General features: G+C 35.4%; 3 protein-coding genes across 3 annotated transcripts; 2 read left to right on the plus strand and 1 right to left on the minus strand.

Annotated features, from left to right (window-relative positions):
• LOC109129453 lies at window positions 1,077–1,913 on the plus strand. The gene is made up of 2 exons (XM_019237706.1): window positions 1,077–1,550; window positions 1,701–1,913. The coding sequence occupies exons 1-2, from the start codon at window positions 1,077–1,079 to the stop codon at window positions 1,911–1,913; spliced, it is 687 nt and encodes a 228-aa protein (XP_019093251.1).
• Window positions 12,641–14,633, plus strand: LOC104750029 (3-ketoacyl-CoA synthase 12-like). Its single transcript, XM_010471757.2, has one exon. The coding sequence runs from the start codon at window positions 12,799–12,801 to the stop codon at window positions 14,227–14,229; it is 1,431 nt and encodes a 476-aa protein (XP_010470059.1). The 5' UTR covers window positions 12,641–12,798; the 3' UTR covers window positions 14,230–14,633.
• On the minus strand, window positions 17,808–18,269 carry LOC104750030. The gene is made up of 2 exons (XM_010471758.2): window positions 18,001–18,269; window positions 17,808–17,926 (listed from the first exon to the last, which is right to left on the minus strand). The coding sequence occupies exons 1-2, from the start codon at window positions 18,252–18,254 to the stop codon at window positions 17,884–17,886; spliced, it is 297 nt and encodes a 98-aa protein (XP_010470060.1). The 5' UTR covers window positions 18,255–18,269; the 3' UTR covers window positions 17,808–17,883.

Genomic DNA, 19,032 nt, shown 5'->3' on the forward strand with positions numbered 1-19,032 from the left:
AACAGAAGTAAAGTTGCAGATAAAGAACAAAGTGAGGAGGATACCTCATCGGTCAGGAGCAGAAAAGCAAAGCAGGGCAAGTCCATGAACCCAAAAATCTCCTTAGTTCCTGCAAGGAAAAAGAATACGGTGGATTTTCAGAATCTACCAGCCCCTCTTCCTTAAGAGTGGTGAGCTGGAACTGTTGTGGGTTGAGGAATCCCATAACAGGCCAGAGACTAAGGGAAATCAAGAAAAAGATTTACCCTGATATACTATTCCTCATGGAAACAAAGAATACCTCTGAGTTCATTCTCCAACATCTGGACTGGATGGGATATTCTTCACACTTCTTAGTTCCTCCTTCGGCTTCAAGTGCGGGAGGACTTGCGCTATTCTGGAAAGAACCAATTGAAATGGAGATTCTTACATCTGGTGCTAACTTCATCGACACCAACATAAAAACAAAGGGTAAGAAGTTTTTCTCTACCTTCCTATATGGAGAACCTGATATGGCGAAAAGGCAAGAGTTCTGGCTGCAGATCCAGAATATTGGAGACCTCAGAGAGAGCCCATGGTTTATCACAGGAGACTTCAATGAAATCATAAATAACTCTGAAAAAGTAGGTGGCCCGCCAATAGCAGAAGGTTCATTTAATAATCTGAGAACATTGATGTCAACTTGCGACCTGTTTGATTTAAAACACACAAGTAACTTTCTGTCTTGGAGAGGGACACGTCACTCTCATCTGGTAAGGTGTCGACTGGATAGGGCCATGGCAAACAGTGAATGGAATATGGAGTTCCCCTCGGGTAGATGTGAGTATTTAAGGTTTGAAGGTTCAGACCACCGACCTTTGGTAACATTTTTTGACCCTGTTAGGAAAAAAAGAAGAGGATTATTCTGGTATGATAGAAACTTAAAAGAGAATGAAGAAGTGAGGAAGTTAGTCCTTGAGGCTTAGAGCTCCACCCCGAATGTATCTGTAGAGATGAGGCTAGATGCTTGCAGACAGACTATCATCACCTGGAGCAAAAACCACTAGGAAAACAGCCAAAAAGAAATTACCTCTCTACGCAATGCATTGGAAGAACAAATGACTAAAGATGAAGACTATCAAGTGGAACTGGAGAGAATTAATAGAGAACTACTAAAGGCTTACCAGAATGAAGAGGTGTTCTGGAAGCAAAGGAGCAGACAACTATGGCTGACCCTGGGAGATAAAAACACTGGCTATTTTCACGCGGCCACAAAGAGCAGGAGGGCCCTAAATAACATTGCTGTGATGGAGTCAGCTGCAGGGAACCCAGTTTATGAGGAAAAGGAGATAGTTAAAGCAATTATTGATTACTTTCAGCAGATATTTACCTCCCAAAATGGCAATGGAAGGAATGTGGTCCAGGAGGCTCTAACTTGCTGCATCACACAGGACATAAATGAAACACTGATCAAATTGCCATCTACAGAGGAAATCAAGGCAGCTTGCTTCTCTATACACCCTGACAAAGCTCCTGGGCCGGATGGGTTCTCAGCAAGCTTTTTCCAATCCAACTGGAGCACAGTGGGAGAGGTACTAGTTGCATGAATCCAAGCTTTCTTTATCTCCGGGAGTCTACCCCTAAAAATAAACCACATCCATGTTAGGCTAATCCCAAAGATTACTATCCCCCAAAAAGTGTCTGATTATAGACCTATTTCCCTGTGCTCAGTGTACTATAAGATTATATCCAAGATACTGACCAAAAGACTCCAACCAATCCTGGATTTGTGTATCTCTGAGAACCAATCTGCATTTGTTCCCCAAAGAGCTATATCAGATAATGTGCTTATTACTCACGAAACCTTGCACTATTTTAAGACATCAAAGGCAAAAGAACGAGTGTTTATGGCGGTTAAAACCGATATGAGTAAAGCCTACGACCGTTTGGAATGAAATTTCATTAAAGCAGTAATGGAAAAGATGGGTTTTCACCAAAAATGGATCCAATGGATGATGTAGTGTATTACAACAGTGTCATATTCATACCTGATAAATGGCCAAGCTTTGGGTAGGGTCACACCACAGAGGGGCATCAAACAAGGGGATCCACTATCCCTGTATACCTTCATTATGTGTAATGAGGTTTTGTCTGGTCTCTGCAACCGAGCACAAGAACAAGGAAGTTTACCTGGTATCAAAGTGGCAAAAAGAAGACCTCAGGTAAACCATTTACTATTTGCAGATGACACAATGTTTTTTTGTAAGTCGGATCAGAAAAGTTGCACGAAGCTGAAGAGTATCCTGCGCAAATATGAAGAAGCATCAGGACAACATATCAACTTTGACAAATCTGCTATTACTTTTTCGGCAAAAATGAAGAGGGAGACAAGAGAAAGAGTAAAGCGAGACTTAGCTATCCATAAAGAGCGTGGTCAAGGCAAATATTTGGGACTGCCGGAACTCTTTGGTAGTAAAAAAAGAGACCTCTTTACCCAAATTGTGGACCGAATAAAGCAAAGAGCCATCAATTGGTCGTCTAGATTCCTCTCCATGGTAGGGAAACTTACTCTGTTAAAATCTGTGCTAGCTGCCATGCCAACCTACACGATGACATGTTTCAAAATCCCAAACTCGTTGTGCAAAAGGATTCAGGCCGCTCTTACTATATTCTGGTGGGACTCCAATACGGGGCAAAAGAAAATGACTTGGATATCCTGGAAAAAGATGACAAAATCCTTTAAAAAGGGAGGTTTGGGATTTAGAGATATCAAGGTATTCAATGATGCTTTACTAGCTAAACTAAGTTGGAGAATTCTTACCAAGTCAGGGTGTTTACTCGCAAAAGTCCTGAAGGGAAAATACTGCTCTTCCTCCTCCTTTCTCGAAAGTGAAGTTTTAGGATCAGCCTCCCACGGGTGGAGAAGTATTTGTATAGGACGGGATCTACTAAAGAAAAGATTAGGCAAGCTGATAGGAAATGGCGAATCCACATCAGTCTGGTATGATCCCTGGATCTCGCTAAGCTCTCCCCGCAAACCCATGGGCCCTCCCTCAGAACATACAAAGAATTTGAAGGTGTCTGACCTCATGTTACCAGGATCCGGGGAATGGAATCTGGAGCTTATTAGGCTCATCCTACCGGAGTATGAAGCAAAGATTCGGAATTTGAGGCCAAGTAGACTAGGAGTTGCTGATGAATGGGCATGGCTACCACAAACTTCTGGAACCTACACAGCAAAATCTGGCTATCATGAAATAATGTCAGATCGAGAAGCAGAGTATCGGAACCTAAACTCGTACGTTGTGGAGGACTTTGACTGGCGTGCGGCCATCTGGAAGAAGGATATCTCGCCAAAAATTGAATTGTATCTGTGGAAGCTAGCCCAAAATGCACTACCGGTGGGAGAGAATCTAATACACCTCCAAGTTTGTCCGACAGCCAGCTGCCCACAATGTGGAAGTGCAGAATCTGAAATTCACCTCTTCTTTCTTTGCCCTTTTGCGGAGCAGATATGGTCACAANCTCTATACCCCCAATCAATCCAACGAGCTTTCAGTCTATACAGGAGGGGATTACCCAAACTGTGAAAGCGACTTGTCTTCCTCCTACCGTTATTACCACCAGTCCTCTTTCCCCTTGGATCCTTTGGGCCATCTGGACAGTAAGGAATCGTCTAGTATTCAATAAAGAAAAATTGACAGGAAAGGAGGTATTAGCTATAGCGATCATGCGGGCTAAAGAATGGCAAGAAGCACAAAGTGGGAAGGACAAACCACTCACCAAGATTGGAACACCAACCCGACCGTTTCCGAGAGGTCTAAATCACATCGCTTGCTCCGACGCGGCTTGGAGAGAAGATGGATCAACGGGACTGGGTTGGGAAATTTGAAACCCTCAAGAGGAGACAATCTGCGAAGGATCATCCCCAATTTCGTATGTCGCTTCACCACTGGTAGCCGAAGCGCTGGCAACTCTAATGGCAGTTAGAGTTGCAATTGAATCGGATCTCACCTCGGTCGTTTTCGCTTCAGACTCGTTAACCCTAGTCAAAGCAATCAACAAAGAGCTCCAAGTCAAAGAACTCTATGGGATTCTCCACGATATCCTGAAGTTATCAACTGCATTTTCTTCTGTTTTTTTCTTTTTCATTCCTAGGAATTTCAATTGTCGAGCAGATGCTCTGGCTAAGGAAAGCCTTGTAACCGGTATGAACGATCTTTAATTGAAATGAAATCGGTTTAGTTCAAAAAAAAAAAAAAAAAAACTCACCATATAGTTTTGGTAATTATTTTTCTATTGAAACTTCAAATAATTTTGGCAATTGAAAAGAGTTTTATGTAGAGACTTGAATTTTTGTAGGATGTATATTCTTTAACATTTTTTTAATATGTTTAGTCGCGTTGACTTGTATCTCAACGATTAGATACAATTTAAATTCATATAATTAAATTCTTATAAATATCGAAAGTGAATGAAGGACGCACCTGCTACCAGAACAGATTAAACAAACGTAAATACTAAATTCACTCCCGGCACGTTAATGTGATGCTAAATTACGTATGTTCGATTTAGTCTATGTGACTATGTCTGTCCGTGCCCTACAGAATTGATAATACTAACTATAACTATATTTTTATTTTTTGTCAATGTACATTCATATATATCAAAAGTATATTGCGGTTTATTGTAATTTTATAGTGTTTTCAGTATTAATAAAAAGTATTTATGTGAATGATGGTGGTACTGCATGTGCTAGGAAGATATTTACTTTATAAGCTATATAAAATTATATATTTACCATCTGCCAGATTTAAATATTTTCTATCAACAATAAACTACATCAGTGACATTCCTACAGTATTCCCTGATGAGCCGAATATAATGTCTTGCTTTTTCTGTGTATACGAATGATTTTCCATTATCATGTCTAATCTATAAAACGTGACCACATGCAGCATGTTCGACCTTTATTAGAATTTTTTTGAAATTGTTATGGTTATGAAAATACAGATGGGAACCCTCGATTAGGGGTGTAGTCATTTATTGATTGTTATGTATAATCATGTACTGAATATTTTATACGAAAGAGAAAAATCAAATTGACTCAGTATGGACTACGAAAGAATTAAATGAACAAAAACAAACAAGTGATCAGTAGACTTAGTATAAGCTAGATCCCCACGTGCATGTAAATGTACAAACAATTGCATGTAATTTATAATTATAGCAAATCAATTCGTCGATGTCATAACCAGAAACCCCCACAAAATAGCCATTTATTTAGTTTATTATTTTGTTATGTGTTTTGTATACGCAAGATGAAAGTTTAGTAGATAGCTTTAAGAACAATGCGATGGTATATATGGACAACTATGGTGTTTATATGGCGACGAAACACCAACGAGCTAATAGTGTACATACTATATTTATTGGGAAACTCGTATATCTATGATCAAAGAATCCAAAATGAGAACAAAATTTAGAAAAAATAGTTGAAAATTACCAAAGAATATATAAATCTTTTGTTAATATATTACATATATAGTTCTAATATGATATAACAAAATAAATTAGAATAATTTTCCCATTCAATGGAAATATTGTCCATGTTTTTTTTTGCACTCAATAATTTATTTAGTTGCGCCCCTATACGCATGTAACGACTAGAATTATTGTTCAATAATAATAAGAATAATCTTCTCATTCATCTATAAAAATAATATAATCATTGAATACATGTAACGACTAGAATTATTGTTCAATAATAATAAGAATAATCTTCCCATTCATCTATAAAAATAATATAATCATTGAATAATTATCCTAATTTTAGGTTGAATTATCTTATATTTTAAAGCAATGTAATTGCAAATCCATAGTATATTAAATGCTAAAATTATTTGAGAAAAAAAAAGTAAAAACATGAGTATTTTTTTTTTACTTGTCATAAAACTGAAGAATTTTTACTTACAATTATACTGGACAAGTGTCATAAACGTTGACCAGGCAGATATTTTTAGAGTACTCCTTAAGAACGTGGAGAATATTATTAGTGGGTTTGGTATCAATCTTTGTCACTATTTATTTTGCATTTTTATCATTGTATAATACACTATATGAATGTGTGTATTTATTGGGACAATAACGGCGATTTCTCAAATAGTTAATGAACAAACTCGGACCAAGTCGTTTCGCTTGACTAATAATAATGTCGTCTCCTCATTTTATAAATCTTAATCACGAGTCCGATATATCACGGAAGTCAAAGTAAACCTCGCTGATCAGTAGAAGACTTCAAACCCTTTAACAAAAAAAAAAAAAAAAAAAAAAAAAAAAAAAAAAAAAAAAANGAAGAAGACTTCTAATTACAAAAAATTGTACTTATTTTGTGAAAATTATGTGTTTTCAAGCAGCCTAGTTGACTGCATTTATAGATGTTTCGTCGTTAACCATCAAACAACCAACTTTTCAAATGCTTGATCTTAGTATTATTTATCTAAACTAATAAACGATAATGTATGTATAAAAGTCAAATAAGACTGACGAATGTTTTAGTTTAGATAAAAAAAAAGTTTCACATGTTTGTAAAATCGTCTAATAAAAGCATGTACATACCATGTCACATTTGAAAGTGTTTTACTATAATCTATCTAATACCAAATGAAACTAAACCGGACCAAACATTTTGTTGGAACAGCTTCAGGAGAATTCTTAGGGTACTTAGTAACTCGTGATGAATCGAGGCAAATTCAAACAAGAACAATGCCGTGTATGACTTTTTTCCCCCAAAAAAATTATACTACAAACAAAGATAGACATAGTGAATCAGTCACAATGATGAAAAGAACTCGCCATAAGTGTCAAAAACCAATTTAGGTAAAACAAACAAGTTTAATTTTAATTTATTTTTTTCCAAAGCTAAGGAAAATACAGGGAAAAAATGAAAGATCAAACAGATAATCAAGCCAAAAAGATACAAATAATTATATGATTAAATGTTCCAAGCAATTTTAATCTCTTCATAAGAATTTATGCAAAACCAGAAAACAAATATCAAAACTAATCAATCTTTAAATCCTAATCACTTTAAGAAATTATACGTTGTGATTTTAAGGTTTCTGTTTAATCTCTTGCTTTTGCTCTCAATTTCATGTGTTGTTGTGTCGAGTTAACCTTTTGTCATAGAGAATTTTTCTCTATCCTTAATCTCATGGGATTAAATTTTGATTAACGGTTTCTGATCATCCCGGATATTTGTTTTTGATAAGGTCAATGATTAATGATCGAAAAACGATTTTGGGAATTAGTAATAATTAGAACTCTTTTTTAACCTTGGAAACTGTTGGTATATTCTTTATCTTTTCAATTAGTTATAGAGATTCATGAACTTATATTTGACTTTCTCAAATATAATTTTAAGGGTTAAAATTTTACCCAACATAAATAATGGTAAATATCTTATCCAATGAGTTCCTTCTGCTAATATGACCATTTTTGCTTATCATATACTTCATATACTTCCTATATTCCAAATTATAAGACCTTTCAGCTTTTTATGTTTGTTCCATTTTATAAGGTTTTTTTCAAATTTCAATACATTATTTATGTTTATTTAGTATATTATGATCATAATATTAAATAATATTATGTCATGTAAAATATATTTATAGTTCTTTAAGATTTTCTGTTTTTTACTAAAAGATCTTATAAAATAGAAAATAAGGTGTACCACTATACTATTAGTAATGGTAAAACAGTTTGAGCAAACAATGACAACATTACATTAACTCACCCTCCACAACCAGTTTACAACTAGCTTCCAGACAATAGTTTTCATCTCAGAGACCTTATCTCTTCATAGGGTACTTATCGCTATTGGGACAATGACAAAATCATAGGAAACATCATCGACGAAGATCAGGAACAGATCATTCATACTTATCTGCCTCGCACTGAACCCCAACATAAAATTATATGGTATTATACAAACTCAGGTAACTATACGGTTTGTTCATGATATTGGTTATCTATGCACAATCCAAACCAACCAAATGGTCTTCCACCTATCCTCATGGATCAACTGCATTGAAGCAGAAGCAGAAGATTTGAAAACTCAATATCCAACCAAAATTGAAACACTTTTTTTGGTGTATTCTTTCAAAATCACTACGTACAATTACACGTTTAGCCACCCATGGAATGAATCTAGATCTGATATTTCCTAGATGTTTTCAGAGTAACAAAACCATTGAACACATCTTCTTTATGTGCCCATATGTTGAATCAATATGGAAACTATCAAATAGTCATGCTCCTTTCATCTATCCTCATATATGGAGTCTGAATCCTTCATGGAAGCTTTATTTGATTATAATCATGCTAAAAATTTTCAATCTAACATAATATATTTTCCTTTTTGGCTTTTATGGCACTTTGGAAAACCAGAAACAAATTCTTCTTTGATGGTATGCATGAAAATCCGAAAACTATTGTTCTACAGGAACAATCAGATGTTCGAGAATGGTCACATTATTTGGAACAAGGTAATGAAGTAAGAGATCAAGTAACTCAACAAGCAACAAAAAAATGGATAAGACCTTCACATCCCTTTACTAAGTGTAATTATGATGATGCTTTCGATCCTTATACTAACCAAGAAAAATGTTATTGGATACTTCGTGATCAAGATGGAGTTTCTCAAGGCTGGGGAACTTTAGTTCTAGGCTAAACATCATCCCCATTGGAAGCAGAAGCCAGTGCCTTACTATTGGCAATTCAACAAACCTGGATCTGAGGACTAACCACTGTTTTTTTTTATGGAGACAATGGCACACTTACAAAAATGCTTAACAAAGAGCTTTTTAAAACAAGCATTGAAGGTATCATCAAGGAAATTAAGTATTGGTCATCTATATTTCAAAAGATTCAATATGTTTATTCATCCAAGAATTGTAATAATGTTGCTCATCTATTAGCAAAGTTTGGTTGTAATTCAAATATTTTTAACTCATGGTGTTTTTCACCTCAACCATGGCTCTCAAGCCAGTTGTGTATAACGATTATGTTAACTCATCTAAGATCTAAGCAGGTTGCCTCTCTCTAAAATTTTTTATCTCCCTTCTCTCTAAAAACCAAACTTAGATCTGAGCCGGTTGCCTCTCCGGTTTGCTCTTCAGGTGCCGAAAAGGGCTCTCTTTCTTCTTCTTTTCTGGTTCATTTGTTTCTTCCATCGTCAGTTTCGCCTCTGTAAAGCCGTCTGTCGACTTTGGTTGGGTATCTCTAGATGGTGGTGTCCGGTGAGCTTCTCAGCGTGTGAAGTGGAGCCTCGTGTGGTGGTGGTCGCTGGTGAATACTCGATGAAGAGGCTTGAGGATGGGATCAAATATGGGGATAGATCTGGCGGATCTGGGTTTCGCGACAGCGTGTGTCAATTTGTTTCTCTGGTGGATTCATTGGCTTGGTGGAGAAGTGAGGGGCTGGGAATTTATCCTTACAGATATCTGGTGGTGGTTTCATGTTCTTGCATCAGATTTGTCTTCTCTCACTCCATATGAGGCGGTGCTTTGCGGTTGGTTTGTTGTCGTTTGTCAGGTAAGGTTGGGCTGCGTTTCACTGAAGGACTAGGATTCAAGATACAATAGGAGGGAGGAAGCTTTCTTTTCTTTCACCGGAGTGGTGTGGTCTTTCCGGCATACATTTTGGTTGTGGTCCTATCCCGGCGGTCGAAAGACTTTGGATTTGGTTCCTCTTTGTTTGAAGAAGCCATAGGAGATGAAGAGAAGTCTTTCACGGCTCAACCATCATGATTAGTGGTTGTGGCAGCGACGAAAGGCGCATGCGGATAGGTGGATTTTTCGGTGAGTGTTTTGGTGGTTAACAGTAGATCCTTTTAGGATCTTAGACGGCTTGCATGGGATCTGGTTGTTGAGAGGTTGTATAGAGCCATCTCCTCTCTCTAGCCTCCATTTTTTGTTTCAACTAGATCGTATCTGAAGTTAGTTTTGCCTCGCGAAAGATTTCTGGTTGCATAGATTTGGAGTCCAAGGGCTTGGGTCTGAGTATGTCGATTTCCTAGGTCGGGGAGTCGATGTTCATTGGGTGGCGGAGAGTTGGAGGATTGACCTATTCTGAAAGCCGTTTGGTAAGTTTGAATCGTTGTTGGTGATGGTTGTGCGACAGGATTCAAAAACTCCAGTCAAAGAACCGGATCTGGCGTCGAAGTCACAAAGTTGTGGAGCTTGTTTTCGTCGGGTCCAAGTACGTCTGATCCTCTGCCTCCATTTAACCGTCCAGAACCAACTTTGTTTCTCTGTTTCTGTTTGCCGAAATTTCCGTTTTGTAATTGTTGTCAGATTGTAATTTTAGACTTAAGCCTATTGGATCAGTCTATTAATAAAAATCGTTTAAGAAAAGTTTACGCTATTCATTTATATAAATCATTTTTGCTGGAAAAAAAAAGAAACATAAGGTGTATTATTTGCTCAGCGTATTGCGCCTTTTCGTGGGAAAAGGGTAAATTTCAACCTGTACTATTTCAAAAGTGTAAATTCTTACCCAAACAACAGAACCGTGTGTTTTTTCAACCTAAAATCTCACCTAATTCAAATTTACTACATATACTTCGAATCGTTATCTTACATTGACTCAAAAAGCGTTAGTCAACCGTTAAATGTTTTGATCAATTTGACATGTAAGCGATGATGTGTCAAGGTCGTTGGGTTTGAAACCTTAAAACGACTTCGTTTGGAATGAAAGGTTAAAATGACGTGTTTTGAATTGGGGGAAAGATCTTAAATTAGGGTTCTTCAGTAAGTTCGATTTCAGTCTGCTCTTGTCTCTCTTTCTCTATATCTCAGTGTGTGCTTGGCGAAAATGGTGAATGAGGATTGAAGATAACTGCGAGGGATAAGTGTAGAAAAAACAAGGCGTGAATCGAAAGAGTTGTTATCATCGCTTACGTGTCAAATTGATCAAAACATTTAACGGTTGATTAAGGCTGTTTGAGTCAATATAGGAATATGAGTAACGATTAGAAGTCTAGGTAGTAAATTTGGATTAAGTGAGAGTTTAGATTAAAAAATACACGGTTCTATTGTCTGGATATGAATTTACACTTTTGAAATAGTACGGATTGAAATTTACCCTTTTGCCACTTTTTGGTCGTTTTATTTTTATGAGATTAGATCATAGGGATCTTTTACCGAACCTTTTTAAGATTCACGGGTATAACTAAAGGCACCGCCCTAGAGTTCGGTCATTAGCTTATGACTATTCATCTTTTTTCCATGCATTCTTTTTTTTTTCTTTTTTTCTAATCGGAATTTAATAAGCTCATTTATTCCTTGATCAAACAGGAATTTTCGTTCAAAACTAAGCAGAAGATCAAGATTCTAGTTAATCATAACTCTGACAAAACTTCACTCATGTTGCAGATTCTGCATTTATTTCAACTTCCATCAAAGTTTCCACATCCCGTTCTATATGTACATTCCGTGTAAGAAATAATATAATGCTTCGAATCTAAATCAAAAATTTAGAAAGAAAAAAAAAATGATGAACATATACAGAGATGATGTTTAGTTTGGAAGCAAACTAATTATGTTTTGATCTCTCTGTCATGTGTTTGTGTAAACCTATAAATTATGCAACGACAAAATCCAATTTTTTAAAGCAAGCCATGTGATATACTATTAAGATGTGTCCCATGCCCACATATAATTTATTTACTCTATGTCTTTCACATAATATATAAAATTCGAATGACTAATCATTGGTTATGAATTAATTGTTGTTGAGAAAATGAAGCTTTTAATATTTGGTTTATCGTATCAAATAAAACATGATTGTTTCATCAACTAACCAAACTAAATTATAACACCAAAATGTACCCTTCAATGAAAATTGTTACGAGCATCTCAACATGCAATATATAGATTACCAAACCTAGTGACAATAATTTAAAGTCTCAATTAAACATCATATCAAAGTAGATTGGAGTCCGTATTTAATTGGCGACTGCAATTAACACGGCGGAAAGATATAGACTCAAAATTACTAGTTATAGGAAGAAGTATAATGAAATTTTTAATATGCATAAATAGAAAGTCATGTTTCCGGAGGCATATATATATAAATACACATATCTATACACATGCACACACCTAACTTTGTTGGAGGAGTGAGAGATGAATTTAATAAAATTAAGTTAGATAGAGTGAGAGCTAGGGAGAAAGATAAATTAAGTGTTTAAGGCAAAAGACAGAAGAGAAGGTGGGGAAGTACAAAAAGAAGAGAGATGCACGCAGAAGGTGTGAGCCAAAGTGTTGAGTTGTGTTTTTGTAATAATAGATTGATACGTAATTACTTACTTAAACCCCGTTCGGTTGGTGGGAGTTGAGATGACTTTAGACAACTTTACACTTATCACTTTCCTGTGTGTTCTCTTCTTCAAGCTCACATGACAATGGTAGACTTATTGTAATGAAGTTTTTTTTTTTTTATGCTTTAATAACAAAACATGTGAAGTCTTCGTCCGAATCAACGTGTCCCCACTTCTCTCCTAAGTCAAAATATAATCACCGTAAACTTGTTCTAACTTTCTTACCGTCAACGAAACATTATTAAAATTCTATTAAAATACTATTAAATACCCAAAAAAACCCAACGGTGAAGTAGAACCCACTGGAAAATTCAGAGCTGTCGTCTCCTCATCCATTTGCATATTCTCCTTATTTAATCCCCTTTACAGTCTCCACTCCGTTCTCATGTATCTTACTTACTTCATCATCTCTTCTTAATACCAAAACAAAGAAAAATACAAAAAGAAAGAATAAAATTATGGATCTTCTTTATCTCTTGTTCTCTCTTCTCCTCTGTTACCTCTTCTTCAGGATCTGGAAACTCATAGCCTCAAAGCAAGACAAAGATTGCTACATCTTAGACTACCAATGTCATAAACCATCCGACGATCGAATGGTGACCACTCAAGTCAGTGGAGAGATCATTTATCGAAACCAAAACCTTGGGTTAACGGAATACAAGTTCCTTCTCAAAGCCATCGTAAGCTCAGGTATTGGAGAACAAACCTACGCTCCAAGACTCGTCTTTGAAGGTCGAGAAGAGCGTCCTTCGTTACAAGATGGGATCTCCGAGATGGAAGAGTTCTACGTAGACAGCATCGGAAAAGTCCTGGAGAGAAACCAAATCTCGCCTAAAGATATCGACATCCTTGTAGTCAACGTTTCAATGCTCTCTTCAACACCTTCTTTAGCTTCAAGAATTATAAACCATTACAAGATGAGGGACGATGTCAAAGTCTTCAACTTGACGGGGATGGGGTGTAGCGCGAGTCTAATCTCCGTAGACATTGTCAAGAACATTTTCAAGACCTACTCAAACAAGTTAGCTCTTGTTGCCACCTCCGAGTCTTTGAGCCCTAATTGGTATAGCGGAAACAACCGTTCGATGATCTTAGCCAACTGCTTGTTCCGATCCGGTGGTTGTGCTATTCTCTTGACTAACAAACGTAGCTTGAGAAAGAGAGCAATGTTTAAGCTCAAGTGTATGGTACGGACTCACCATGGAGCTAGAGAGGAGTCTTACAACTGCTGTGTCCAATCCGAGGATGAACAAGGCCGTGTAGGGTTTTACTTGGGGAAGAATCTACCGAAAGCCGCAACTCGTGCTTTCGTAGACAATCTCAAGGTTATAACACCCAAGATTCTTCCCGTAACGGAGCTCTTGAGGTTCATGTTGAAGCTTCTCATCAAGAAAATCAAGATTCGTCAAAACCCTAGCAAAGGGTCCACGAATCTCCCGTCAGGGACTCCATTGAAGGCAGGGATCAACTTCAAGACCGGGATCGAACATTTTTGCATCCATACCGGTGGAAAAGCTGTGATTGATGGGATTAAAAATAGCTTGGATTTGACCGAGTATGACATTGAACCGGCGAGGATGACTCTCCATCGGTTTGGGAATACTTCAGCGAGTAGTTTGTGGTATGTGTTGGCTTACATGGAAGCCAAGAAGAGGTTGAAGAGAGGAGATAGAGTATTTATGATAAGCTTTGGAGCTGGTTTCAAGTGTAATAGCTGCGTTTGGGAAGTTGTAAGAGATCTAACGGTTGGGGAATCAAAAGGAAACGTGTGGAATCACTGCATTGATGATTATCCACCAAAATCAATCGTGAATCCTTACATGGAGAAGTTTGGTTGGATTCAAGATGAAGATCCTGACACTTTCAAGGTCCCTGACGCTTTCATGTAACACGTTTACGTATAGAAACGCAAACGCAAACGCAAGGTGACACAATATTCCTCTCTCTCTTAAAAAGTTATTTTTTCCCTTTTGTTAAAACATTTACGTTTTTCATTTTTAAATTCGGATTGGGAAAGGTGATATGAATGTAAAAGAAACTTCGATTTAGTTTTTTTTTTTTTTTCTTTATATGATTTTTTTTTAGGGTGTTATAATTTGTTAATTACATACATCAATAAAGGTTTTAGGGGGCATGCACTTTCCAATACGTAGGGAATTTACTAATTTGCCATCCTATTGGTTAGCTAGCTGCCATCTTTATTTTTTTCCTTCAATGTTAAATGTTGTATCATTTTAATATTTTTGTAATATTCATTAAATTTCCACTTTACTTTGTACTATTGTTACGCATTTACTCAAGCTTGTTACGGTACATCGTCATGCTTAGTCCTTTCGTTTTAAATATTGTATTAAACAGAAACTATAGAAATTTCAAAACTTCGAAGGACTAAAAGTTTCATTGAATTGTCAAAAGTTGGTAAATAAAGAGTCTGCAGTGGACTTTTGAATTACAATGTTCAGATTCTGAACATGTCTCTTAATCGACGTTTCGTAGTTTATTTAATATCACATTCACATTTACGTGCGACATTCACATTCTCAGAACAATTTTTTTGGTGTAAAATATTTTTGTTTCTAAGAAAAATGTTAAAAACGAAGAGAAGTAAAAGTCTGTTTGGTAGGCAAACATTCAATGGGCATTTGATTTCATTACCAGATTCTGGGCCCTATTTGTCTCCATGCAAAATGACAAAAATCGCCCTATTAATATTACTACTAATATACTTTTGACATTATATAATTAGTAGTATTAGTATTAGTATTAGTATTTAGTATTAGTATTTTAATTATGTACTCATTATTTTTGTAACAGTATACTCATGCCTTACGACAAAAAAAATAATGTGGTATAGCTTTACTAATCCCTTAATGTATTTTTCAGGATAGAATGTGTTTTAGCTATTTATATTTAGGTTGAAATGATAAAGCATATCTTATTTCTACAAAAAGAGAAAAAGTATATGATACTGTGACCATATCTATAAAGTATATACCGTTTACTGGCTATCACATATCGATCACAAAGCAAAAAGGAAAATGAAAAATATTGAAATAGGTATTTTTATACATTTGTACAATTCATATCTCTTAAGGTTTCTAACAATTCTATCATTTTAGAAATCAAATGACCACAAATGATATTTTTCTTGTTTAATACTAAATTTGGTTACTGTATGGACCGACAATCTCTATTCTCTATGATTTAAAAAAAAATCGTTAAAATTCAGAAATTTAATATATCATAGTTTATCCACTTGAGATTGATAATAACCATAATTTGCATTTAACACACATTGGTTTGAATGGTAAACAAACACACGCTGGGTTGTGTCCAACGATATATGGAAACCCTTATTTGTCGGATGAAAACATGGGACTTAAATTAGTAAGATTGGTCGAAGACTCGTGTTATAATAGAAAACTGTTAACAATACTACTAGTATTTGATTATTTTTCACAATATTCGAGTAGATCGTAACTAAGGAAAACTAAAAAACTAAAAAAGGTAATAAATAGGGACAGGTAAGTATGGCAGTAGAAAGGGAGCTGTCCAAAATCGAAATAAAAACAACTTTGTTATTTAATTGGCCACTCAAAAAACAGATGAAACATTTATTTCTCAATCTCATTTCGACTTCACAATGTGGTGGCACTATTAGGTGCCGTTGGATCATCCTCTTAAATAAACTCCATCGTCAATAAATTGGGGATTGCATGTATCATGGAGTGACCAATCACTACATGATTCTCTATTTCTCATTTGGTTGAATAAATTTACTACCTGATTTCGAAAATTTCCAAATCTAAAACAATTATATCCCGTACATTTCTTAAATTCTTTTCGATGATGATATGCAATAACATTAAATAATGTGACTTTAACTATATATTTTGCTCCATATATAGCATTTTATCAATGATTATGAGATAGATTAGGGATTAACTAATCACAACTACGTACATAAAGATCACGTTGATAAAGCCTCCCAAAATGATACTTAATTATGACTCCAATCTATCTGGAAATTTGATGAATCATTTAACTGAGAGATTTGTATTACAACATCAACTAACTGGTCTGATGGAAATATATGCGACGTGAGACTTGTAGAACAATGAATTGAATTTGGTCGTGATATCTGTAGTGATGATTGGTAATTGGATACAATTAGAATTGTCAAACGGACCAGTCCACGTCCATTTGGGTCGGCGGCGGCAAACATGTTTTTTTTTTGGACTGCAAGTGGCCAATTTGCTAGGACAGCTAGCATGCATGCGAAAAAAAAAAAAGATTGATACTGTGCTTTATGCTTAATTCTTGGTTTAACATATAAATACGCCAAAGAATCTACATTTTGAAAGTAATTAATCAGTTTATTTTGAAGAGAATGTCGAATTTTTCAAGAAGCAAACATATCCAACGACGTACTTATTGGATGAGTAAGAAATCACATTTCCACTTAAGTAAATGATATACACCTTTGTGGAAATGAAGTCATCAGTGTCACCAACCCTATCCACACCATAAGATGCGGGGAATATCAATGAGCTTACAATTTCAAAAGAAAATTCTCGGAGAAGAGTATATATCCAACTATTGGATGGTATCGTAGGACCCTTTTAGTAGCTTGCATTGCTTGTTGGTGGCATGATACATCAATTTAAGTAGCTTGCTCAGTGTGTGTCGGCTATATATCCAAATTAAAGAAGCAAATGTAAAATACTAGATACTTCCGATTAGTGTTAATTATGCACTTTGCAATATTGTCCAGAAATGTGCCGGATGTGATGATTAACTTTGATTATCTCTCCATTGGTGTAGAGATAGCATGCTGCATAATTTTTTTTCTTGGTAAGGAGGTGTTGAATGTATTCTTGTTGCAATAGATGTAAGAGATCTTTGATACTGATCTCTTTCTACTGTCACACTTTATATATAATTTTCTAAAAATTTAATTAGTAAATACAAAAAAAAATCATTAGGTTGATGAATAAAAGAGATCTTTGATACTGATCAACTTAATAAAGTTTTTTATTCTATGAAATTTTGATTTGATCATGATAATGCTAAATACATGAATCATATGATGTAAACGGAATAGAGATCGTCGATTAGAAGCACTGACCCAACTTTTTCAAAGCAAAAAATACTCTTTGTTTTACGAGAAACCAGATTAGTACAATATACTGTAATTAATAAGATCTGGTTCGGCAACAAAACATGTGAAGCAAGAGTTTCAGGCCACCGTTTATTAATAACTTTAGGGGCGAAATTCTAATATAAGTTGTAGCTTAGCTTAATTAGTAGCTACCGTAAGATCTCAATTCTACTTATTTTTTTATATTTTTTTTTTGTAAAACTAGAAAATAATTCACTAAATAAGGGCAGTTCAAACTTCTTCAAAGTAACAAATTAAAACCAACTACTTAGTAAAAAAATTAACAGAAAAAAAAAAGCTATTACTACTTGCATATAATTTGATATAGCATGAGGACCGGCCACAAGATTTTGATGGTTTAAGTTTGAAAGAAGATGGAAGGCTAACAGAGGCAACGACAACATCTCTGTAGAATCCACTCCAAGCTGCAAGAAACCCAAGAAATGAGAATCCTAAGAACAAAAAGGAAATGAATAGATAAATAGAGATAAGGGCTTACACATGGTGGAGACAAGAACATGGTCTATCTCTAGGAAAGATGAAGATGTTATTGTTTCTATTGTCCAACGAGAAAACAGAAGAAAGATTGTTTTCAATAACAAAACTCTTGTTACTTGAACCTTCCGGAGAGAACGGTTGAGACAGAGAAGAAACAGAGGAAGAGAATTCGTATTTTTCACAATTAACTCCGTAGCTCACAGGAAGAGAAGACGAAGAAGAGGACGATGAACCAACTCTCTCCTCTTCATTCATGTTTCCATTGATCGATCTCTCTTTCTCTCTTTCTCTCTTTCTCTCTTTGCTTTGTGTTTTGAATCTATTTGTCTCCCGGGAAATTTTTGAAACTTAGGTGTTAAACCTAACGGTCATTCAACTAACTGTTACACCACCAACTAACTTACTACTACATGCTTGATTTGCTAGTGTCGGACGTGTTTTATATATTTTTGAATAGTCACATTTTTATCGACGTGGATGGCATAATTAATAAGAAGAATAGTCAAACGTATAGAGAGGTTTATGTGTTCGGTAAATATACAAATGGGTTACATAAAACTGGGCCTATTATAGGTTTTTCAATTGGGCAATAATGTGAAATTAAACCAAAAAAATATTGATAAGGCCCTTAGCATCGATCGTTAAAAAGTTTATTGTGTTAATCCACCCTATGAATATAAAATACATAATCCAGAGTTGTTTATACACGACCCCTACGTTAACTCTTGATTCTTGAATTCTAATTCTAACTGGCATATGCATCAAAGTGAAAAATTTGTCTTATGTATAATATAACTCATATATTATCCGCTAACACACAAAAAACAACATCAAAATAAACTTTTGACAATAAACCCAAAAGAAAAAACAAAAACAAAAACAAAAAAAAACAGCAAAAGAAAAGAAAGAAAAACAATTTTCTTAGCCAGAGATTTAATCAATTTAAAAACATCATAAGAACAAAATTATTAGCCAAAATCCAGAAATTTGTCAAAACTAAAAATCATAAGAACAAAATTAGCCAGAAAATTTG

The sequence above is a fragment of the Camelina sativa genome, chromosome 16 (genome assembly GCF_000633955.1).
Source record: "Camelina sativa cultivar DH55 chromosome 16, Cs, whole genome shotgun sequence".
Lineage (NCBI taxonomy): Eukaryota > Viridiplantae > Streptophyta > Magnoliopsida > Brassicales > Brassicaceae > Camelina > Camelina sativa.